This window comes from Diabrotica undecimpunctata, chromosome 2, assembly GCF_040954645.1.
Source record: "Diabrotica undecimpunctata isolate CICGRU chromosome 2, icDiaUnde3, whole genome shotgun sequence".
Classification (NCBI taxonomy): Eukaryota; Metazoa; Arthropoda; class Insecta; order Coleoptera; family Chrysomelidae; genus Diabrotica; species Diabrotica undecimpunctata.
Genome location: NC_092804.1, coordinates 122,944,841 through 122,971,330, shown reverse-complemented (window position 1 = coordinate 122,971,330; position 26,490 = coordinate 122,944,841). Strand labels below are relative to the sequence as shown.

At 34.2% G+C, this 26,490-nt stretch overlaps 2 protein-coding genes across 5 annotated transcripts in view; one reads left to right on the top strand and one right to left on the bottom strand.

Moving 5' to 3' along the window:
- snky (ubiquitin protein ligase sneaky) overlaps positions 1–26,490 on the bottom strand; it is an 82,073-nt gene that overhangs the window by 22,004 nt on the left and 33,579 nt on the right. For 2 of the 4 annotated variants that reach the window (XM_072523403.1, XM_072523406.1), the window contains exons 1-3: positions 7,774–8,114; positions 4,191–4,511; positions 1,018–1,272 (exon numbers count right to left, since the gene is read on the bottom strand). In XM_072523403.1, the coding sequence (XP_072379504.1) occupies positions 1,018–1,272; positions 4,191–4,511; positions 7,774–8,107 (910 nt within the window). In that variant the 5' untranslated portion in view covers positions 8,108–8,114. Of the gene's footprint in view, positions 1–1,017; positions 1,273–4,190; positions 4,512–7,773; positions 8,166–26,490 lie in introns of those variants that run through there. The other 2 variants (XM_072523404.1, XM_072523405.1) reach the window with 2 other exon arrangements.
- The window catches only part of LOC140434839 (uncharacterized), a 42,945-nt gene continuing 34,458 nt past the window's right edge, over positions 18,004–26,490 (top strand). The window contains exons 1-2 of the mRNA XM_072523407.1: positions 18,004–18,349; positions 23,675–23,914. Coding sequence (XP_072379508.1) covers positions 18,214–18,349; positions 23,675–23,914 — 376 coding nt within the window. The 5' untranslated portion in view covers positions 18,004–18,213. The remainder of the gene's footprint in view (positions 18,350–23,674; positions 23,915–26,490) is intronic.

Below are 26,490 nucleotides of genomic sequence, written 5' to 3'. Positions count from 1 at the left end.
AAATATCGATCAAAAACAACTCTACACATACCTGGATAGAGCCTAATAATATAAATGCATTTGATGAACACATCAACAACATTCTCGAAAGCAATAAGGATACAGACTGAAATGTCAACACCCTGAATGACATTATAAGAGAAGCTATAGAGGAAAGCCAGGAGATTCACTGCCAAAAGAAATCATATAACGAAAGAATAAGTTCCCAAACACAAGCATTAGTGAGAGAGGAGAAAATGTAAAGAAATAAAAGTAAGAAACATCATAAACTGAAAGATATAAGTAAAATAATACAAAAATCTATTAGGATGGACAACCGAAAGAATAAAAGTGAACAAATCCAACAAACATATATTTCCAATAAAGATGGAAATATCATCACTATAAATATCAATAGGGATAAATTACTAAGGGCATTTAACGTTTAATGATGAAATCTATTTGACGGCCATAACCAACTTGTGAGTGAAAAAGTAGGCAATGTTTCTAACAAATGTAGAAATTTTTTAGAAATACCATTATTTTTAACTGGTACACTCTATTTTATTCCCGGACACACAATTTTTACGCTCCTTTTATAATTGGATATTATTAGGCAACTAGTAGTAACTTCTTCTTCTTCAAGTGCCATCTCCGCGGCGGAGATCGGCAATCATCTATTCGGACTTTTGAAACGGCTGCTCTGAAAAGTTCATTTGATGTACATCCGTACCACTCTCTTAGGTTGCGCATCCATGACATTCTACGCCTCCCTATGCTTCTCTTTAATTGGATCTTTCCCTGCATAATCAGTTGGAGCAAGGTGTATTTCTCTCCACATGTAATATGTCGGAGATATTCCAATTTTCTTGTTTTAATTATATTTAAATTTATATTAAATAAATGTAAATGAAATATGCATTGATACATAAATGATGATGAAATGTGATTAACATTAAAGAGAGTTGTAAGTACTTATTTTTAGTGAAACAATTTTCCCCAATTAATTACTTTCGTTGTACACCGTCATAATATTACCTGGATCCATGTCCTTTCTGGGATCACATCTCTTGTTGCCTCCCAGAGCTTCAGCAATATTACAAATAAAATCCAGTTTCATTGGCCAACACAATAACCAAGCTGCTAACCAGGTAACTGTATCATAACATGTATCGTAAGCATTTGCAAACATTTGTCTACATTTATTTGCTGCCTTGGTGAACTGATTTTCGCACCTCAATTCTATCTTTTCCATATACATCTTTTCATAGCGTTCGGCCTCGACCTGCTCACCTAATAAAAAAAATATTTTACTGTTATTTACAAAAAACGGAAAAAAAGAAATATTTTATTCATACTGGAATTTAAAATAATTAATCTTTTAGAAATCTTATAGGTATGCATTGGTTAAAATTCATTAAAATTTGTTGAATCTGGATTGTCTGTTGAAATATTGAAGCTTATAAATGAAGAAAACATTCATCTACTTGTCAACCCTTTTAATAATATCTATAACTCGAGTGAGATTCTAGAAGACTTAAGTAGTTTTAGTTACAATTCAAATTTATAACTGTTCCTAAAAAACACAGCAAAGAACTGTGTCGATTAACAACTAATTGGCCGTATGTCGCAAATTCTTAAAAAAAATACATAGTCAAATGTATGAAGAAGTGAATTGACAACATAAAAAATTACAGTTTGGATTCAGAAACGTGTTTGGAACACGCGAAGCTCTATTGAGTATAAACCTACTTCTAAAAAAATGCAGAGATCAACAAAAGTACATATGTATGCTTGTTTCATCGATTATGAAAAAGCTTTTGATCTAGTACAACACCATAATCTGATAGAAATACTTTGATCAAAGTTCATGAAAAGGATATCCAAATTATAAAAAATTTATATTGGAGGTAAAATGTACGGCATTTTTAGGACACTCTGCGACTGTATTGACATACAGCGAAGAGTTCGACAGGATTGTGTATTATCACCTCTACTATTCAACCTTTTTTCTGATCACATTATTTAAGAAAGTAGCAGATAATCTAGCAGATTTGGGAGTTAAGATTAAATGGAGTGCCATTAACAAAAATTAGATATGCAGACAATGCGGTCATTTTGTCTGGCAATATAGAGGGGCTTCAACAGCTTTTAAACAGTATTAGTACAAAGTGATAAAGATTTGGACTAAATAAAAACGAAGCAAAAACTAGGTTTATAAAATTTAGTCAAACAAGATATAACATCACGTTCCGAGTCAATGAAGCACAAATAGAAAACTTTTGCGAAAAATATTACGCAAAACCTAGACCCAGATATTGACGTTAAAAGTAGATTTGAAATGGAGAGAGCAAAATTCCACAGACTATTTGTATGTGATGATAATGTTTACTTGAAACCAAGACAACTAATAAAAGAATGCTATCTATGGTCAGTGTTAGTATACAGTGTTGAGACGTAAATATTAATAGCAAAAACAATTAACCGTCTTGAGGCATTCGTTACGTGAAAATGCTTTGCATTTTATGGGTAGAACTTGTATATGACACAAATGTTCTACAAAGGGCTAATACTACGAGAATATTATTGACCACAATAAAATGTAAAAAAATAGCGCATTTTTCAATGCAGAAACACGTACTAGAAGGAGAGAAATACGACGAGGAATTGGAAAAAAGCAACAATCGTGTCTCCGAAACATTCGAGAATGGATAGGCATAGGCAGTGTTAATTAGGAATTTAAGAAGGAGGACACGATTGATTTATCCCAAGACAAATTTGGCTGCGTAAATAAACATTTAGATTTTGTTGAATTAAATAGGAGTTGATTTAAATATATGGAACAGAAGAGGCCAAAACTTAAAAATAGACAGGGAGACAAAACAATAGACATAAAGGGAGACAAAACCTATTTATCGCTAACTAACATACATAATTAAACCAATCGTATAATCCAATCTAAACAAAATCAAGAACTGTTTAAAGAACCACCTATCTTAGAATTCCCTACACTCCGAAGACTTCGATGTGCTAATCATGTAGTGAGGGTGGATGAAGACAGACTACCTAGAAGAGCTAAAAATGGTAAAATACAGAGCCAAAGGCCAAAAGAAAGGCCACATCAAATATGGGAGAGCGAAGTGGCAGCCGAGGCGCATAATTTGCCTAAGCCGCGTTCACATGAGTAGTGAATAAAGAGCAAGAGCAACACCCTTGGTACAAGAATCATAATAACTTCACGACTGTGGTCATATGTCTCGTTCGTAAAGAGAGTTTACAGGGCAAATATTTGGTTCGTGGCGAATATGCAGTGCTTGGAAATAGAAGCATGTCAAGTTATGTGTGAAGTTGTAGCACACAGGATATCATAAAATTTGGAAAGAAAAAGGAAGAAAAAATAATGGTTTACAAGGGAGTGAATTCAACAAAGAAGTCATAATAATTTATTTAAAGACATCTTCAACTTTCAACTGAAAATTTGCTTTAAAGTGTCGAAACACAATTTCTAATATCCATTGTAACTTAGCTCTATCAGCCAAATTGAAATTGTGAATAAGACTTCGATATTTAGCTACTGGAGACTCATTTAAAAGTTTAAAATATTTGTTTAGAGTACCAAATCACCAATAAGTAAATTTTGTTTTGTTTTCATTTTTGATGCAGTTTCTACATTCTTAGTTGCATCTTGTAAGTTGTATCTTTATCAAGCACTGTCTTGCTTTTCAATGCATGACCTTCACTCTCGTTTGTTTTTTTGTTTTTTTTTTCCTTTTGCTTACATTTGATTAAAAGCTGCACCATGTTATTGTTTTAAATGGATGTACAAATTGGAGGTATTTCCTGATGTTTCTTATTTAAAATTTGGAGCAAAAATTTCAACAATACTGCTCTTTATTAAGTTTATTAAAATGCAACCAAACATTGGTTTTAGGTTTTTCTTTCTAATTTTATGAACTACAAAACAATATTAACACTGTGCCGAAATATCTAATAATAGACGAAACAAAGATAGGAAAGAAAATTCAATACTTATTATAACCACACATCATACGATATATTAGTTGAAATTGAGATTAACCTCGAGTTTGCACTGCTCAAGACAGACTACACAATCCAAAAATCATTAGAACTTCAAGGCAGAAATTACAGCAGAAAATGGCTCAATAGGGGCTGTAGCGGAATGGCATTATTTTATTTTATAATATATTTACCTTTTGTTTTGTACTTTTCATCGATTGTTTGTGATCTTTTTGTATCTCCCAGTTTAACGTCCAAATAATCGTTTTCTTCTTTCATCTTCCTCATTTCACGGTCATCTTCAATTTCTCCAGTAATAGGTGCTGAAACGTCTTTAATAGATCTCAACGTATCTTTGACTTCATTCATATCTGCTTTCATTCCAAATATTGCTTGTGTAAATGGCTTGAACATCAGCTCAAATCTTGTTTTGGTCATGTTATAAGTAAGAGCAGCGGTGCAAGCAAAAACGCGTACTACTTCTTTGCCATTATTGCCTATATTTTCAATAGGACCTGTGAAAAAATTAATATGAGCCATTAAATTATTGACTCACTACTGAAAACATTATTTTTTTTTTTTTTGTTAAATCCATTTTAAACTCCATATGACAAAAACGAAACACTAATACTGTGGATGTTTTTTGAAATATATTTTAAAATTCCAACTATTAAATCCTTTTAACACTTTCGCTGCGCATGACTCCGATTTTTAAGACGGTAAATTTCTTTCTAAATATGACGCCGATGTTAGTTAATGTTTGTCAGGGTGTGAGTGAGGACTTACAGTGTCAAAAAATTTTACCAGTTATTTGCTGTGGTAGTTTCGAGATTCAAAATGGCGGAAAGTATACCGGACTCTTCAAACTGTAAAAAACATAAATATTCCTGCCTCCAGACATAGTATTTTAAAATTTCCTACGGTTAGTAAGGGGCAAACAAAGAAAAATCGTTGCAAAATATGTTCCGAAAACAAAATTAGCAATCAAACAATATATTAATGCGAAAAATGTCCTGATCAACCCGGATTTTGTGTTGAATGCTTTGAAATTGCTGATATGTGAATCAAAATCAAATCATGTGTGAATTTGTATTTCACAGAATAAATAAACTAATTTTTTTAAAAGTCCGTTATATAATTATTTTTCTAGAAAAACGTTTTAATTTGCCTTGTGAATATCGAAACCAGTCAGCGATACACTAGAAATTCATATCCAGGTGCTCATGACTCTCATCGGAGTCAAAAATTCAAATCACATTTTATAAATAAATATACACTTTATATAATTAATTTAATACTATTATATATTCGAATATCAATTACAATGATATTTTGGAAAAAATTTATTGACGCTCCTGGGTAACACCTCTCGAAAAAAGACAGCAGTAAAAGTGTTAAAAAACATTATAGTACTCTCCCAAGCATAGGTTTAAGTGAATCCGTATTCTGGTTTATTATCTGCATTTTTTAAGGCACAAACTCTAGTTAAAGTATACAAAGATAGGCATATATAGGTTTATAAGTATTGGCATAAAAATGGAGTTTAATGTATTGCTAAAAAGGCAACCGGACTTTGTCGTGGTAATAACCTGCTGTCCATCAAAGCTTTAATGCTTTATAAGTCCCCTTGTGATGCATAGTAAACTCTCTTTGTCGTTGAGATTTGTCATAAAAGTATTACAATCCGAGAAAAAATTTTAAATATAGAATTTAATCCCACTAGTAAAACATAAGATTGTGAATGCACACAGTCACGAAATAGTGTAGAACGTATAAAAATCTATGACGGTTAATGCCTTTTGGAAAAAATTTTTGAACAGGTTTCAAATGAAGTCGGTGAAAGCAAGGTAAAAAACATGAAACAAAGCAACAAATTAAAAAAGTCTTCTTCTCATGGCGCCGTCACCTTTCGAAGGTTGGCGATTCAAATGGCAATTGTAACCTTTGGAAACTGCTGCGCGAAAGATCTCTGCGGATGAACGGTCGAACCGTCTACTCAGGTCTTTCAGCCACGAGTTCTGACGTCTTCCTACTGATCTTTTGCCCTGTACTTTTCCTTCCAGTATAACTTAAGGTAATTCATATCTTTCGCCTCTTAACACATGACCCAAGTATTACATTTTCCTCTCTTTTATTATTCTTAGTAATTATTTTTGTTTACACATGCGACGAAGTACCTCAGCATTAGAAACTTTTGTACCCATGGAATTCTCAACATTCGTCTGTATATATACATCTCAAAGGCATCTATTCTTTTTTCTATTTCAGAGTCCATTGTCCAACTTTCACAGCCATACAGTAAGACAGAAAAAACGTAACATATGATCATTCGGATTCTAAGCTGTAGACTAAGGTCTGATCTTGTAAAAAATGTTTTCATGCTCATGAATGTTTTCCTTGCTTGTTCGATTCTTGATAGGATTTCTTTTTTTTGGATTACACTGACTATTGATATTTGTTCCCAAATATTTTATGGAATTTACTCTATTATTTGACCCTTGGCATATACCCGTACGTTTATTGGTGTCTTTGAAGCGTTATTCAGGCGTCAGTCCATTCATGCTGAAATGCCAAACCAAACTAAACATAAATCACTTGACAGCTGTCAGAATGACTACCAGTTAAAAAAGTGTTGCCAACTTGCATATCTATACCTGTAAAAAAACACCCTTTATTTTTCTTTGTTCGAGTCTCATCTTCGATATGGTCTTCCTTTTTGGGATTCTAGTACAGCTGCTCAATCTGATGTTATTTTTAAATTACAAAAAAGAGCAATATACAATTGGCCTCAGTAGAATAATACATTGCAGAAGCTTCTTAAAAAATCACGGGATTTTAACTCTTCCCTCTTTATATATTTTAGAAACTGTTTGCTTAATTCGTAAACACCAACATGTTTTCCAGCAAGACCTAATTATGACTACTCCACCAGAAATTCAACCTTTGTTGTGTATTTACCGATCTCGTTCACTGAGTTAGTAAATAAATCTATATTATAATCTGCAAAAAAATTATACAACCATCTCCCTTTGTAACTTAAATCTGCAACTTCTTTCCTTACGTTCCGTAAAATGACAAAAGCTTATCTATCTGAAAGACCATTTCTTAAGGAATAACAATAGAAATTAGAGTACGTTTATGTAGAAGTAACTAAAGTATTTTTATATATATTTGCGTATCACATGCAGCAACTTAAACTTAGCAACTTAACATTAGTTTGTAAGGTTTTTTTATGCAATTTGCAATTTATTTAAATTTTGCAATGGATTGTGTATTTTATTATCTTTTATTTTGTGATATCAACGATTTATGTAATTTCAGTAAATTTTAAATTGTCTTTGTTATTTTTCTGACTTTTTGTAAGCTTTGTCCAAAAAGTTGTACAATTTTCAGTGACAATAAAGCATATTTCTATTCTATTTTATTCTATCTAGATACATATCTAGTAATTAGCAAAACTGTAAAGAGTCTTATTTATAAAGTGTATATGTATTGGTTTGAAACTGTGTTATTTCTGTGCTTTGCTATTTTTCTGATGAATTGTTAGTTATTACACTTTGTAGATTTTTGGTAGAATAGAAATTCCGATTTTTTTAGTAGGTCTTGCATGAAAATTAACACTATAATAAAATGTAACAGCGGTCCTGTTACTACTAAAAAATGTTGTTCAAGACAACAATTTTGTACATCATAATAACAAATAAACCTTCTGATAGCCCAGAAAGGATAAGACATACCTCAAATATGCCTAAATTAAATATTTTAACACGCAATTACCTGATATAACAAATGCAATAACCAAAGCTTTAAGCACTCCTCTTCCAGCTTTTCCACCAAAAATTGGAAACGTGAGGCACGTGATACATCTAATTTGAGAAGAAAAAGCATATCCAAAGGCTAGCATGAGACATATTATACCTCCAACTATTATGGCAGAATCTTCAGTAAAGTCTAAATCAACTAAAATAAACTTATAAAATAATATTCCTAAAAAGAATCCAAATATGAAACCGAAAAGTCGTTTAAACCCCACGTTTTCATATTTTTCGCTACAAAATAGACGATTAAATAAAGGAACAAACTTTTTGCACCTTTTAAAAAACTTACTCATGTTATCTTTTGGCAGATTAATGACAAATCAATATTTTGACAGCTGAAAGTAATATCGGCTTATTTTTAATATTTATGAAAACAGAAATACAGAACATAATAAAAAAATATATAACTGATATGGATTCTTGGTTAACGTCGTTCTAATAGATTAAATTAACTTATAATATTAGTATTATTAATTACAGACCTTCTCGTTATCAAAATTTAATGTTCAACCCTAAAATTAAAATTGGATATAAGGCATTTATAAAATTAACTAATCTTAATATTATGATGGTCTCTGAAGTTCATATGACAAACAAAGCCATTTTAATATGCCAGATTTCTGCACCTATGTCACACGTGTCACACTACATCCAATGGGAAAAGGTCATGGTGGAACTGCGTTAATTATTGGAAGTAACATAAAACATGAAGAAATAAATAAAGTATGTAAAATCAACATTGAGACAACCGTGTATCTGTAGAATTCAACAAGAGCCTCACAGGTAAAATAACACAGGTTTACAAAAAAAATATTTTTTATAATTGTTTGGAATTTTATAACTGATTTTTATGTATTTTTCAGCGCTGATTGCAAAAATGCAATCCATTTTTTTCTATCACGTAAGGTTTTCTCACAAAAAAGGAATTACTTTTTGGTATAATAACAAAATTTTAGCAATTTTTCAAATTTTTTTTAAGTTAAAGGATTTTATTTCATGTATAATACATGTTATAAACTACATATCTAGTACACTTACATTTCTCTTTAAGCTCATTAGTCCTTATAGTAACGCTTTTGCTTTACGTCGAAGCTTCTTTTATTGCTTTTCCGGCTGTGTACTCGTTGAGGGTCATCTCGTTTTAGCATCCAGCAGTACTCCGCTATCATGTTGACGTTCCATCTTCCTTGATATCTTCTTTCCATTTCCTTGATATATTGGTGGAATCTTTCACCCTGCTCTTTACTTACATCACCAAGGTTTGCATGGAAGTAGTCTAGATGTGAATGGAGGAAATGAACTTTAATGCTCATGTTACATCCCAGCTTCTTAAAGTTGTCGAGCATGTCTGCGACGATTGTCTTGTAGTTACGATCTTTTTTGTTTCCTAGGAAACCTGTAACAACTAGTTTAAAAGATGTCCATGCTGCTTTTTTGTTTGTTTCCATTTTGTCCCTAAAATTGGGATCTCTCATCAGTTTTCTAATATCTGGTCCGACAAAGACTCCTTCCTTTAGTTTTGCCTCAGATAAACCAGGAAACTGTCCACAAAGATACTTGAAACACTCCCCTTCTTTTGGAAACGCCTTTACAAATTGTTTCATTAACCCCAACTTCATGTGGAGTGGTGGTAGTAATACCTTTTTGGGATTCACAAGGCTTTTCCTCTCAACATTTTTAACCCCCACCTGTAAGGTTTTTCTCAAGGGCCAAACTTTTTTAATGTAGTGTTGCTTTCTTTCTCTACTGTCCCATTCACAGAGAAAGCAAGGGAACTTTGTATAACCACTTTGTTGACCAAGCAGCATTGAGATCACTTTCAAATCACCACATAGTGTCCATTTATGGTCTGAATAGCAGAGTTTGTTTAAAACCAGTTCGAGGTTTTCATAACATTCTTTCAAGTGAACAGAATGGCCAACTGGCATAGAAGCATACTTATTGCCATTCTTTTTGAAGAATCTATAAAAAGTCTCCACTCATTAGGAGCATATTCTATTTTGAAACGTGCCATAAGTCCAGGAACATCACTGCAAAACACCAAGTCACCTTCTTGAGAGAAAAAAGATACAAACTTCTTTTCCCTGGAACGATACCAAGAAAAGGACGTACCAGGAGCCAACATATTTTTATCTTTTAATCTAGACCCTAAAAGTTCTGCCGAGTCTTTAGGAAGACCTAGGTCTCTAACTAAATCATTTAGTTCAGATTGTGAGAATGGAACGGGATCGGTTGTGCCAGGATCGTAGCCATCACTGTCTTCTTCACTTTCACCTAGCTGAGCCAATGGCTCGTGGTCATCTAAAATACCATCCAAAGAAACTGGAGGAGAGGATATTGGTACTTCAGGTCCATGAAGAACAGGGCGAATGGCTGATTTGATGTTAGGGTAAGAAATATCCTTTTTGTTTTTCAAATTGAAACCTTGAACATTGCAAGAACAAAAATAGCAGTCATCACTATGGTTTTTGAGCTCCCTCCAAACCATTGGTATTTCAAAACGAAATGACTGCTTTTTACCTTGAAACCATTGTCTCAGTTCTTCAACACACACTGAACAAACTTTGTGTGGAGCCCAAGACTTGTCTTGATCACCCAACTTTATACCAAAATAGGCAAAATATACCTTTTTAACAAAATCGGAAATGTTTCTTTGTTGCTTTTTAACTGTATAGTTACCACAAATGTAGCAGAAGCAATCTGGTGAGTTGATACATCCTCTGGTAGCCATTTTTCATAAAACAACTTCACACCACAAGAAAACAATCTGTTTAGGCTGATGCCTTGAATTTATGTTCTTTGTAGTTCGATAAAAAATAACTGAAAGTTATTTGATTCACACTTTATTGCCAACTATCCGTGTGTCACGAGATATCATTTAATACTACTCTCACAATCACTAATACAAATCACTAGTAACCACAGCACGTGAACAGCACAGAGTGAAGAGATACTGTGAACTGAAGAACAGGTAGCAGAAGCTCACTGCTTGGTGATGGAGAGGGGGATGGGCACTGTGGCAGACAGGCACTGACATAAAAGATGCTCAGTGAGTCAGTAAGTGGATGGCGAGGGAGCGGAGGCAATGGACAAGTACCGACATGAAAATAATGCTGGTTTCTCCTAATCAACTCTTTATTTTACATACAACTTGTATAGTAAAAAAACAGCTAAGTAACTGAAAATACCTTAAAGTATTTTTTATACTTATTAAAAGTACTATGGGCTTAATAAACAGTTCATAAAGATCCAAAAAACAAAAATTCAAACTCACTAGAGTACGGAACTATGTATAAAAATATCGAAAAAAAGCTAAAAATACACAAGCAGTTTGTGGAATTACTGTACGTGATGGAATGTTTTCACTATTTTTCCCAAAATTAGCGTATACTATAAAAATCACTTATTCAATTTTAAACAATTTTTATGTCGCAGACCTGTGTAATTAAAGAGGTACATTTCTTTAGTTATTTCAATAGGCTTGGTCATCACTTCAGTGCAGCAGGTGACTTTATAACACGCGGAAGAGAACTTATTAAAAGTTTAAACGACAATAACTTGACTCCAATTTCTACTGAACAACCAACCTACTGGCCTATAGATAGAAATAAAGTATCCGATCTCATCGACTTTGTTATCGTAAAAGGAATTAGTAACAACTTTTTAAATATTAAACCTTTCTTTGGCCTTTCATCGAACCATTCTCCAATATTTATTAATGTGATGGAACATGTATATAATCCAAATAAATACCCCACACTTTCAAATCATAAAACAAATTGAGTTCTGATCAGCGTTAATATTCAAAATGCAATTAAAATCTTCCTCTTAAAACAAATAAAAATATTGAGGAAGCAATCCATCACCTTACATCAATCATACAACAGGCAGCTTTGAGAGCAACTCCAGATCTAAATCAAAGTAATAACTTTGCACGGTATCGACATCATATAAAAATCTTAATCAACGAAACGAGAAAACTAAGAAACTAGTGGCAAACTTTCAGATCTCCTGAGGACAAAAATAGCAAAAAGCATACATAAATTTCGTACTTTATTTGAAAACTTTCTAAGAAACTTAAACATCAGGTTAAGTATGATGGTCTCATTAGAAAGTAAGATGGTGATTGGACCAAGGCTGATGACGATAAAGCACAAGTATTCGCTGATCATCTCAGCCTTTTAACTTCACTCCAGAACTATCTCAATAGAAGAAGAAGAATTCATTCCCGAGAACTTAGATATGCCCTACTAGATGTCACTTCCTATAGAAAATAATAAAATGAATAAAATTAAAGATTTAATTAAAAATCTCATGAATAAAAAAGCTCCAGGGTATGATTTAATATCGGGAAAAATCTGCAAGAATTTGCCTGAAAATGAATTTTAGTTGGTTATGTACACATTTAACGCTATATTAAAGTTAGACTATTTTGCGTTTCAATAGAAAATAGCACAGATTATTCTAATGCCGAAACCAAATAAAGATCCAGACTGACTATCGTCCTATCGTCCAATCAGTTCGCTTCCTATTATCTCTAAGATATTTGAAAGAATACTCCTTCAAAGAATGAATTCTATGCTCGACAGACAAAAGTTGATACCGGATTATCGATTTGGATTAAGGCAACAACATGGAAAAATTGAGCAGGTATATAGGGTTGCCAAAGTAGCAATAGATGCAATTGAAAAGCAAGAATACTGCACTGCAGCCTTTTTGGATGTCTTACAAACATTTGATAAATTATGGTATGAGGGGCTGCTATCAAAAATAAAAACTCATTTTCCTCATTCTCTGTATACACTTCTGAGATCCTATCTCACCAATCGATACTTCCAGGTCAGATTTAATAAAACAATTTTAAACACATCTCTAATTCTATCGGGAGTACTTCAGGTGGTATATTGGGACCAAGTTTATACTTACTCCATGCGGCATATATTGCCACAAGAGTAAACAGCACGTAAATAGCACAATTGTTACCTACGCAAACGATACTGTAATAATGGCTTCCAGCTCGGTTCCTGTTACAGAGTGCCAAAATTTACAAATCCATTTAAATGATCTAGAGAAATCGTTAAAACTGTGGTGAGTTAAAATAAATGACAGAAAATCAGCACATATAACATTTACTTTACGCATGCAGAGTGTACCATATGTGCGTATAAACAATGCCATAATATCCAATAGAATCCACAAGGAAACTAAGTTTCTGTAGCTGGCTGTATACCATGTATCACAAAAAATTTATTTAAAATCCTTTATAAAAGGTATATACATAATTAAAACACACAATCGGGGTACATCACAAAACGTTTTCGGAATCTATATTCCATCATCAGTGTAACTAAGTGTACATGTTTTGAGCCACTAAATATTTGGGTAAGAACCCGTTAAATGTTATTAATTTAAATATGTGTCTTTATATACGAGTGTCTCGTAGAAACTTTGTCTCAGGACCAGCAACCTCATGTCATTATCATACATACGTCTTACGTTGCCATGTTATCAATTCCACTTGTAACTTTAACTTCATAACATATAAGATCGAATAATGTAACCTTAATTTAATTTAATAACATTTAACGGGTTTTTACCCAAATATTTAGTGGCTCAAAACATGTACACCTAGACAGACTGATGATGGAATATAGATTCCGAAAACGTTTTGTGATGTAGTCTGATTGGGTGTTTTATTTATATACCTTTTATAAAGGACCCAACAGAAGTGATTTTAAGTACTTGGGAGTACATTTTGACAGTCGACTAAATTGGGGAAAACACATCTGGACAAATCGACTACAACTAGGATTAATATACAAAAAAATATATTGGTTCATGAACCAAAAATTAAAATTATGTCGACACAATATATTATTACTGTATAAATATATTTTAAAGCCAGTTTGGACGGTATACAGATATGGGGCAAAGCATCTAATTCCCTTTTACTGAAACTTAATCGTTTCCAATCTAAAGTTTTGAGACTTATTGCCAATGCACCGTGGTATGTGCCCAATTATGTTATACAGCGAGACCTTCAGATCTAAAATATTAAGGAAACCGTTGTCTCACTCTGGGGTACTTACAAAAATAGACTACTGAGCCAGGCAGATACTCTCTCCCATGACCTACTTAAAACGGCCTACACACGTTTCGACAAGAACACCCAACTGGCATGACCGACAACGTTGGGCCCAACAACGTTGAACACGACGGTTAGTGTGTGTATAGGCTTGTTGACCGACAAAAATACTCGTCATGTCCCGACTCGACACGTTGGGTATGTGGAAGTCGACTGTCGGGATGTCGCAGTTGTGCCGTCGGGTACAACTATTTTTGTCGGTCAACCAACAAGCCTATACACATCAACCATCGGGACCAAAGTTGTCGGTCACGATAGTTGAGTGGTCTTGTCGGAACGTGTGTAGACCGTTTACTTTAGCTCCAACTCCTTCATCGGTTTTAGATTCGTCTGTATATCAGCACTAATTTTCCAGTATGCGATTCGTTTTCGAAATAGGCCACATATGAGGTTAACTGTTGGTTTTTTCGGTTTAGGTCAAAGAAGTGAACTAGACGATAGAATTAACTACTACAGCCAAAGAAAAATTGTCTATAATGAACACCTACCTCCAACATTACCGCCGAATACTCTTTAACATTCCCGAGAGACAGAATCAGATATATTTTATAATGATTAATTCAAGATGAAAATCCTCAGATACAAACGCAAAAACTTGTACAAGTGCAGATTGTGGAAGCAAACACCAACGTTTTCTAAATACATTTTAGAAACAAACACAAGCACGCCCCTCGACCATTAACTGAGATTGAACTCGTAATCTTCAAAGAGAGAAGAAACCCAGTGTTAAGTGGGACAATCGGTACTCCCGGAGAAGATATTGAGACTTCCTGGAGAGACTTTAAACGAGCCATATTAGATTCAGCAAATAAATGTCGTCAATCCGCAAGATCACTAGTCATAAATCATGGAACAGTAACCAAACATGGCAAATTATTGAACAAATATGGCAACTTAAAATTGGCAGTTATGATTTGAATGATCATAAAACCTTATCCAGGGATATTTAAAAATATTTCCTATTTTATTATTTTCTTCTTTTAGCTCCTCTTCTATGTTTTTTTGTTATTTTTAAACATGTTCTTTAAGTACAAAGAGTAAATATATTAGCAGGATACCTTAACAACACTATATGGCGTAATTGACACATTAACATTAAGATAAAATCAAAAATACTTAATATACTAATACTAATATAAGGCCAGTTTAAAAGCTTCTTCTTCTTCTTCTTCTTCTGCGCGCGACTAGGATTACTCTTGTTTGTCTGCCTCTTATTCTGTTTCAGTCGTTGTTGACTGTACACTATCTTTCCACCTTTTTGGCGGCCTTCCAACGGGTCTTCTGCTATACGGCTTGTTGTTTTTACAGATGTTCGCTAATCTATTTGGTCCCATTCGGTTTACATGTTCGTTCCAGTTTTTTTTTTCTTGTTTTTATCCACCTGTTAATATTTTGAATTTTGCATTGTTCGCGTATACTTCTGTTGGTTTGTCTGTCTCCTAATGATATGCCCGCTATTGATCTTAATACTTTCATTTCGATATTGTTGATTTGTTGTTTCGTCTTTCTTGTATCGGTCCTTGTCTCCGCTGCATATGTTAGGATTGGTCTTACTGTTGTCTTGTATACTTTCATTTTGCTTTCCATGGTCAGATATTTGTTTCTCCATATGGTTTCTCGAAGGCAACCACTTACTCTTGCCGCTTTTGATGCTTGCCTTGTGGTCTCTGTTCTTATATCCCTGTCACTAGTGATCTCTACTCCTAGGTAATTGAATTTCATTACTTGTTCTACAATTTTGCCGTCTATTTCTAGTTTGCATCTACGCGGCTCTTTACTGATCACTATACATTTAGTTTTTGCTACTGATATTCTCATATTAAGTTTGTTTGCTGTGATGTTGAAGGTGTGGAGCTGCCTTTGTAGGTTATCTTCGTTATCAGCAATTAGTAAAGGGTTCAAAGGGGTAGTGAAGCGCAATATAAGATGCTGTTTCCAGTTAGCATTCTCTAGCCTCTCCTACTCAATCCCTATCCTCACCTCCACGAAGTGCGGCTTGGGTTGCACGGGTGAACCCTGGAAAACCTGAGCAACCTTGCTGGAGATTGGGTAACCAACCCCAATGAAAGGCAGGGTCAGGGCTGACGAGGAAGGGAAAAATGGTCCTCCGAAAAGGGGGTTGGTGAGCAAGGTTAGCAGCCTACTTACTGTCAAAAAAAATGCTCACAGAACCGAACAGAAGCCTCAGTTTAAAAGCAATAATAAATAATAATAATAAGAAATTAGAAAAACAGATTAATAATTTAAGAACTTATTTTCAGGTGCAGGCGGAGACATCTACTCTGCATCGCGCAATTTATGCAATAGATGACACAACACCGATCAAACTGAGGGAACAAGAAATGCACATAAACCATCATACTAAGAACGGAAAAATGCGCATTTGGATGGGTAAATCACTGCACGGGCGACATCCCAATGAAGTCAGTCAAGACTATGTCGACAATATAGCGTCGAACTATTGGTTGACACGAGGAAAAAATTTCCTGAAACAGAAGGTTCATTACTTACCATTCAGAATCAGGTTATACCAACTTAAAATTACCTGAAATATATCGTCAAGGACTCTTAGGTCCAAAACGACAAATGCCGATAAAGAGACAGCTTTTAACCTGGAACTTCTACAAACAAACCATCTCTCATATTATCAATACGTTCCTAAAAGTATGCTTGAGAATGACAACTAAAAGCTATACTGGGATCGCACTATGCTCACAGACCATAGCACGTAATAGAGTAGATCTCGTGCTAGTTAATAAACTAACGAAAAAAACAACAATGATCTGCGTACAACTTAAAGATCGTCAAGTACAGAGATCTGAAAATACAAATAAGGAGACAATGAAGAATGGAAAGTACACAGACGATACCTTCTTTCTACCATAAGTCATTCCGAAGTACCTACTAGAATACATAAAAAAGGTGAGTCTAAATGAACATCTATATAAGATCATGCAGAAAGCTGTACTACTCTCGACGTTTAGATGCGTGCAAAATTTTTGGGAGATACACCGACGTACCAAGTCACCGAGGACTCGATAACACGGAAAGAGTCCCACCAGGGCTCAATCCATTTGATACCATAGGTATCTGGGATGAGTGAATTTTCCTCTTAGAGGGAGTGTGAACTGTATGGCTAAATCTGGATAATAATAATGTCGTATGCCATCTTTTTGGGGTAATCCCTTCGGATTGTTCCGGCGTCAATTGCATATTTTACCATGTTTCAGGTAACTAATAGCGATTCACATCATAGGGGGACCGATGGTTGTACGTGCCATTCGAAGCATGGTGGCGACTCGTTATCATTTCTATGGAGTGCCGAGAAAGCCAGTATCTTGGTCGCTGAGTTACGTCAACCACTGTAATATTAATAATGACGTACGCATCACAAATAAGACCTGACACAGACAAAAAACAGAGACTGCTGAAAACGGCAGAAATGAGAAACCGAGACCGAGTAAGGAGTAACGATATCAGAATAAAATTTAATGTACAGGTTATAAATGAGTGGACACCAAACAGAAAAATAAATGGAGCACGTCATTCACATCAATAGAATGACGGACACAAGAGTTGTTAAAATAGCAAGGGACAAATCACCAAGTGGTAGATGAAGAATCGGCCCAACGCGCAAGAGATAGAGTGACAATCTTCCATAGAGGCAACAATCCGCTAATGAACAAGCCAAATTGCTATATGAAGAAGGAAGAAGATTAATTTTTGATATATTATGTAAGTCGATATTTTTAGTAAGTCATTTCCTTTTACTTTCTATTTTTATACACTCTTTCTTAATCTATAAATTAACAAAATTACTTATAAGTTTGGGTGCACATTATTTCATCTATAATCTAATCTATAGGGATGACGACGATTAGTAAGTTTTAAACCATGTTCTCTCAGACAAACTGTATTTCTAAGAAATGAAAACATTTAAAACTTAAATTGAAAAATATACCAATTACGCGGAATAATTTCATTTTCAAATAGAAAAATTGCCTTGTTTGTTTCACCTCTCTTAAATCACATCACGGACCTCACATTTCCAATTGAATCCCTAAACCGCAAGTTAAGTCAAAGTAGAGAGGAAATGCTTCGTTAATGTCATTTATTTGATACCCACTAAGATATTTTCGCAATAATAGATAGCAGTGGTCTTCTTTGAGTGACAGAATACGTATTAAAAAAATATCATCTTTAAAAACTCAACACAAGGAATGAGATATTAAATTGTGATCACATATATTAAATATGAAGTTGTTGATAAGACTTTCTGATCTGTTAATAGTGTGTTGTGTGTTATTGCTCATTGCTTCTATACACGATTCTGAAGCAAAACGAGGCGGAGGATCAAGAGGAGGAGGATCTAGATCAAAAAGTACATCAGGTGTGTATTATATATAGGGTGTTTGTTCAAAAACGTTTTATCGAGAACGATTTGTATTTGAAATGCGTTTACAAATGTATACAGATATCGTTATTAAGGTTGTTGAAATTTTTGCGAGCAAATTCTATATAGCATATGTGTTAAAATTTATATTAATACGTATAAAGAATGCCATAAAAATCAACAAAAATTTATCATAGCCATACATATAATAACAAGAGTGATTAAGAGGAAAGTAACAAGAGAGGTATTACTAGAGTGTGAGACATTACTTTTCCTTTTTTTAGGAAATTTTCTGACAGATTCTTCATCTTCAAACTCTTTAGCAGTTTTTTCGTTAGCAAAAAACTTTTTCAGGGTGCACCATCTGAAAACGGTAGTTTTATCTGATAGACGGATGTATGACTTCTAGAATAATAATGCCCGTGGATATAATAGCCGAATCCAGAATTGTAAATAATCTTTTGTGTCGTCCATGGTAATTTTTAGCGCAAGCAACGCAATATGGGTATAGACCTAGGACAAACAGTGTAACATCATTGCTTTTTAATGCTCACTGAGGTCGAGGTCAGTATAGTTGAAAGTGTCATTAAGTCGTTGTGCTATCTCAACACGGTAATTGCCATTTTTTTTTATTAACACCAATTAAAAATACAATCTGTCCAAAAATAAAGAATATTTAGTAATTTGTTTGTTTACCTAGGGTTGGAGCCTCTTCCAGTGAAGAGTTCCGTTTTCTTTATTTAGCAATTGTAAGTTAAAAGCAATAAAATAATAAAACAAAATCACAACTACATCACATAAAATAAAATAGAATTTAAAATACAGTTGGTTTTGCTTAAACATTAAATCAGTTTGGTAGATTATTTAGTTTAAAATTTTCAGCCTACGCACTTAATTATTGCCATCGACTAACCGCTTCGCGAGTACATTGGGATGCACTTTTATCCATTCACCTATTTGATCATGTAACCTGTCACAACTTCTTTAATCGAAGGCACTTCCAGATCTTTTTGTTATAGAGGAGGATGTAATAATCCATGGTGCATTTACTACAGGCCTTAACACTTTATGCTGAAAGCGTTGTAGGATTGTAAGATTAGAATTGCTAGCGGTGTCCCATAGCTGAATACCATATGTTCACATGGGCTTGAGGATCGCCTTGTATATAAGCAGTTTGTTATCCAATCTTAATTTATAATTTCGACCAATTAACCAGTAAATATGTCTAAATTTATTACCCAGTTGTTTTCTTTTGGTAAAGATGTGCTTCTGCCAGGTTAGTCGTTTGTCAAGATGGACACCTAAGTATTTTGTGTCGTTTGCCTTACTTAATTGCTTTCCACTGAGTGGGACTGGAGGGCGTTCACCTCGTTTCATTGTAAAGGTTACATGTGTTGACTTGGTCTCATTTACTTCAATTCTGCATCAAGACTACTCCACTATATTGGCTTCCCATCCTTAGCCATATTCCTCTGCCTATTCTACGAAGGCAAAAGGCCTTGATAACGGAGTATTCGAAAGTAAATAGAAACTTGCAACTACCAACCCATAAAGATATCCCGAGTTTAGCAGCAAACCGACTCCCATCCAGAAGATCACCAATAAGAACAGCCCAACAGCTAACAGCAGATGATTTTAATGTTACCTCCAGATGGAGCACGCTGTGGACTGAGGAAGCCCCACCTGAAGTATCCAACTTTATTGACCCAGTTCAAAAGCCTGATGGCTTCGATCAGCCACGAAACATATGGAATAGCCTAAACCGAATTAGAACGGGACATGCAGTATGCGCACACAACCTACATAAATGGGGAAAACAGCCTACCTCCAGCTGCGACCGTGGAGCTCCAAATCCAACCAACCAATACATAGTGGAGACATGTGAATTGAGGGCATATCGAGATGACCCAAAAGACTTTTTCAAAACTACGCCTGCAAGCCTTGAATGGATAGCTTAACTTGACTTAAAGATATAACCTTATCTGTTTGTATTATCTTTATTATCTCTGTTTGTATTTTATCTGTATTTTGTCTATGTTCGTTTTTATATAATCTTATGTTTGTATTTTTGAATTATGTACTTACATTTTTTTACAATTATTACTGTATTTACTCCATGTATTGAGCCATACGCTAAATAAATAAACTCCAATTCTCCAATTTTTTTAGCCAAGTTTCTATTTTAATTAGGTTTTTTTGTAAATTTTCTGATGCTTTTGTGGGACTAGAGCCGTTGGTCAGTATTACAGTGTCGTCTAAAAAAGTAGTAACTTCTATGTTACTACTGGATAAAAGGTCTGCAGTAAAATTAGAAATAAAATAGGTCCTAGTACGCTTCCTTGGACTGCTTTGATAGGGTGGAGCTGAGTGTATCCATCGTGCTGCTTTATCAGGAAGTGTCTATCTGATAGGTAGGATTTTAGGATTGAAAAGAAAGGATATGACAATTGTGTCTTTATTTTATAAAATAGGCCTTCATCCTAAACCTTATTAAAGGCTAGACTGACGTCTAGGAAGGCTGCTGAGAGGTAGGATTTACTTTCCAGGGCGTAGGAGATTTTTTTTTACTATTCTGTGGACCTGTTCGATTGTCCCATGCTTTAACCTGAAGCCGAATTGGTGTTCCGGAATAAGTTTAGTTTTTTCTAATATTGCAATCAATCTTATCAATGGAAGCTTTTAGAATACCTTAAATAGAATCGGTAGCAAACTTATAGGTCTATATAATTTTATGTAGTCTAGTTTTCTCTAGGTTTTGGTGTCAGGATAATCTGTGAAATTTTCCATTGACTCGAAAAGTAGCCTGTTCTGATAATGGCGTTGAAAATGCGCTGCAGATATTTCTATCCTTTTATAGTATAATCTTGCAACAACTTGTCTGTCATCAGATGAAACCCTGGGGCTTTTTTTAGTTTTATATTTTTCATAATTTTATTTCTCATTTCGGTAAGCTTGAAGTTTTTAATCGGTATGTCCAGTTAAAGCGGGGCTTCTAAGAAGTCATGAATCTCGCTACAATTGTCATTGGGATCTGGTTCGTTTGGTTTAAAAACTTTTACTAGGTGTTCAGGAAAGGGTGCTGCTTTTTCTTTGTTATCTTTGGCCCATTTACCCTAAATGTCTCTTATTGGAGGACAATATTGTTGTGATTGTTTTAGCTTTTTTTGCCTTCAAAGTGAGTAGTCTGTATCTTAGGTAATCCTCGATACCTTTGTTTTTGATGTATTATTTAGTAACTTTGTTAGATCTTTGGTAGCTCTGTTTAGTTTTGCTTTATCGCTGGCACATCTCGATATCTGCCATTTTTTTCGTAGCTGCCTTTCCTCTAGTATTTTTTGTTTAACTGTAGGGTCAAGATTTTTTCAGGTTTAGTGTAGTCAATAGTCGGCCAATGTTGCTTTCTGTATAGCTATTGTGAATTCTTTTGTTGCATCTACTATTTCTTGTGGAGTTTTTAATGAAATTTGCAGAATAATTTGTGCATCTAAGGGTTCCCTAAATTCTACCGAGTTTGTTTTATTCTTATGTAGGTTTGTTTCGCTTGGGTTTTTAATAATTATATTAGACTGTGAGGTTATTATTGGCTATTGGATATTTTGTTTAATTATTAAAGCAGACCCTCCATGCGCGATCCCATATAGATGTTCGGTGTGATATGTATTATAGCCTTCTATTTTAAAATAGCTTGTATTTGTACAATGTATTTCAAGCACTACGTCTAAATTATTATTTTGTATGAAAGCACGGATTTATGTGTGTAGTTGTGCTATCTGGGCGTATGTGATTTCTGGTTGAATATTGGGTGTTCTATTGTTATTTGGATAGTGGTCTCTGTGCCTTAGTTTTGGATACATTTTTTCTTGCAGTTACTTATGGACTATGCAACCTCTGTAATTTTCTGGATGATTTTCATTACAGTTGACACATCTAACATTGGTATCTTCAGTTTTCCTAGAGAAATCTTTCGTAAAATGACCGTGTGTGCATTTTACACAGTGAAATATTTTGTGCGTCTGTACCTTTGACATCGCAAGAATTGTGGTATCTCTTTTTTGGGGCGTGATGCTTCAAAACTACATTTGAGTGCATTATATGTTTCGTTATGTTTTATATTATGTTATATATTAGATGTATTATATTAGTACTATATTATGTTTTGTTATTTTCATTTTGTTTTAGATCTATAAAGTACATAAGTAATGGTTTTTTAGTGGAACTTTGTTTTATGTTCCAGATGTTTTTGTGTCCTAAGTCCTCTAAGCTTCTTTCTATCTCTTTAATGTTTGTTGATGAATGCGACTCTAAATTCCTGTATTTTTTTGTTTTATATGTATGATGTTGCGTGTTTTTCTTATTTAGAACTTTTATGATTTCAGAGTAAGAATGTCCATCTTCAACCTGCATTTTTCCTCCTGAGTACGGGCTTTAATACTGTAGTTACCTGTAATTTCTTCATCCAACAGTGCCATGAAGGGATTTATATTTTCTACTTTAGTGACAAATATATGTGGTGGTTTGGGTTCTTTCTTGGTGCCTTCATCTGGTTTTTCCATAGTTTTTTTTTTTCTCTCTTCACTGAGACTACTAAATCTATTACTTAGTCAGTATTCAGTGAGTTTAGTTTACCTTGTTGATTTCTATTTCCTTACTCTGGACTTTTCGGGCATCTCCTACTGGGAACTACATGCCATTCGTTATTAGGGTTAGATGAAGGTGTTGACAGAAATTAGGTAGAATATTGCATTTGGTTTGGTACCTGTGGATTAGACGATTGGTAAACAAATGGGGGTAAAGCATTAGATGTGATTTTATTTGAGATTGTTGTGGATATTCATTGTACATCTTAATTTGAGAGAGGCACGCCACATATGAATTGGATACATAGGAAAGACATTATTATAATCAATTTCAGTAATTTAAAATCAGATTTTATTTGTTACGTACAAAATAAATATGTTGTTTATTTACTATTCTGATTTCCGATATCCAACAGGACAAAAAATGTCTTTTACAAATGCACTTAATTACCGTTTGACAGGTTTTCTTTAATTATCGCAAACGACCATACGCTTTGATATATTAAGCTATTCTTTGCTAATATTCATTTAAAATTTCATTGAAAAATGCGTTATTATCGCAAAAATTAAATCATAACAAAATATAGCCTAAAACTGTTAAAGCAAAATTTAAGTTTAAAACAAATAATTTGTATGGAATATTGGCTTTAGTTTTATTATAAATTGTCTTGAAAGTATGTTCATATTACTTGCTTTTAATTTATTATATAAAACAGCAATAGTTATAATATTTCTATACTTTCAGGTGGATCTAGTTGGTGGTGGAGTAGCAGCAATAAGAAATCATCTTCATCATCCTCAAAATCCTCTTCGGTGGCAACTGGAGCTCACGCTCCCGCACCAGCCCCTAAGTCGTCAGCTCCTCAACACGATACGAGTATTAAGAAACAAACTTCCCAAGTGAGTCATCAACCGGCAAGCAATCCTCAGTATGGAAGTAACCAACAAAATCCCATTGGATGGAATGTACCAGGAAACAAACAAGGTAGATAATAATTATTTTCGATTTTTATCGAAGTTGCAAAAATTTTAAACATTCTTACTGTAGAACGTTTGTATTATTTAAAATGCTTGCTATAGGTACCACAGATTGCGGATGTGCACAAAACTCATACTTCAGTTCAGTTCGATCTATTTAAAGAACATTTATGATCTTTTCCGAAATATCTTATTTATTTTAGCTTTAAGTACAAAAATATAATTTTTAATATTTAAGTTTGAATGTACTGTTTACACTAGTGTTTGAAAAAATAAAGCCTACAGAAAGATGCTTACTCGACGAACCAGAACAACTGTAGAGAATTATCAAATAAAGAGAAGAGAAGAAAAGAGGATACACAAAAGAAAAAATGAAACCACTTAAATAAGGAACTTAAACATGTAGAAAAAAAATTAACATCAACAGAAAAGAATTCAAGGCAACCACAAGACAATGCAGAAAACAGAATGATGGCCTATTAAAAGTAAGGAAAGATGTATTGAATAGATGGGTGGAATACTTTAACCAGGCACTTAATATAGAGGAGGAAGAAGAAAACCTGGAAGACAAAAGAGATGAGGTGAACAGACGAGAGGGAAGAGGAACCACCAACGATTCTTGAAGTTAAAGATGCAGTTAAAAAACTAGCCAGAAACAAATCATCCGGAACAGATAATCTGTCAGCTGAACTACATAAAGAAGGTGGCCGCTATACCATAATGGCATTACAGCAGCTTTTAAAAGAAATATGGACACAGAAATCCCTCCCCAATCATTGGAATATTGAAATACTTTGCACCATTTACAAAAAAGGAGATATCCTTGAATGCTCTAACCACAAAGGAATTACGCTTCTTAATCCAGCGTATAAAATATCTTCCACAGTACTATGGCACCGTATGGCACCATATGCACAAAGGATAGTAGGAAAATATCAGGCTGGTTTTAGAGGTGATAAATCGACAATTTTAGAAAAAACACTAGAATATGGCATTGGCACTCATCACATATTTATAGACTACAAAGCAGCCTACCTCTCTGTGAATAGAAGAGCAATGTTCAAAGCAATGAAAGAGCTAGGTATACCAAATAGTTGGTTAATTAAACAAAACTAACTCTTAAAAAGGTTGAATGAAGGGTACGAATTTAGGGGGAACTGTCAGAACCTTTTAAAACAAATAACAGGCTGCGCCAGGAAGGCCCTCTCTCTATACTGTTCAATCTGGCTCTGGAAAAAATAATACGTATGTCACAAATCACAACCATTATTTCGATATATAATAAATCAGTGCAAATGCTTGGCTATGCTGATGATATCAATATTGTTGGTAGAACAAAAAACGCTGTACGAGAGGCATATGGGTTTAAAATTAAACGGGTTAAAACGGGTTAATTTAAAATTAAATTTAATGAGTTTAATATTAAACACCAACAAAACGAAGTATATGAAAATAAGCATGCAACCACAAATCCTACAACCACTTGTTACAGAAAACGACATCATCGAAGCAGTGAACGAATTTATATACCTGGGAGCACTCCTTAACACTCAAAATAATGCTACCACAGAGATAAACCTCAGAATTTGCACAACCAACAGATACTATTTTGGGCTCAATCTCTTCCGTAAATCCACAATTATATCGAGAAATATAAAAATACAACTCTAAAAAACAATAATACGCCCAGTCGTAACATATGGTTCATGTTAAGATATTTCGAAAGAAAAGTACTAAGGCGAATCTATGGAGCAGTGAATGACGAGGAGTGTGAAGAAGACGACACAATTTCGAACTTTATAGAATATACTAGGAACCAGATATCGTAACCAGAAATGTTATCAAGGAACCCATGTTCCTTGATAACATCGATGAAGACATGAGAAATATAGGAATACGTGCTTGGCGGAGAAAGGCGATGGATATGGACGACTGGAGAGCAATTCTTGGGGAGGCTAGGACCCACGCAGGATTGTAAAGCCAGAATGATGACGATGTACTGTTTACTTTGAATATTTTTGTTGGCCATTTTTTATACAATATCCGATTCAAGGAAGCCTCTACCTTTATATGTAAAACAAAGAAAAGTGGTAAAAATTAAAAATCCAAAAAATTAACCGTGGACCAAATACTGCAATTACCACACAACTCTGATACCTGTAACCTCTTAGTTACCATGACTATAAGGAAAAGTCGAATGCTTCACTTTTGGTGGATACTAAACGAAGTAGGACTACCGCAACAGCAGATTTCCCTTACTTATACAAACTAAGCTGTAGAAACACACCATTTGATCAGTAAAAGTGCTTGACTCACTTTGAAATAAATTCCACCCAGCAAAAGGTGTCAGGCAAGTGTGTATACTGTCTCCACAACTATTTAATGTATAAGGAAAATAGATGAGAATATCGCTTAAAGGATGGGGAAAATAAACAATCTGCGTTTTGAGGATGACGCAGCTCTTCTGCGAAATGTAGGGAAAAGTGTTTTTTATATATAATTCGCTTAGTGAACTCGCGCCAATGAACAATCAAAATTCCTTGTATAAAGAAAGAAGAAGAACGACTCGAAGGTTGGATACTT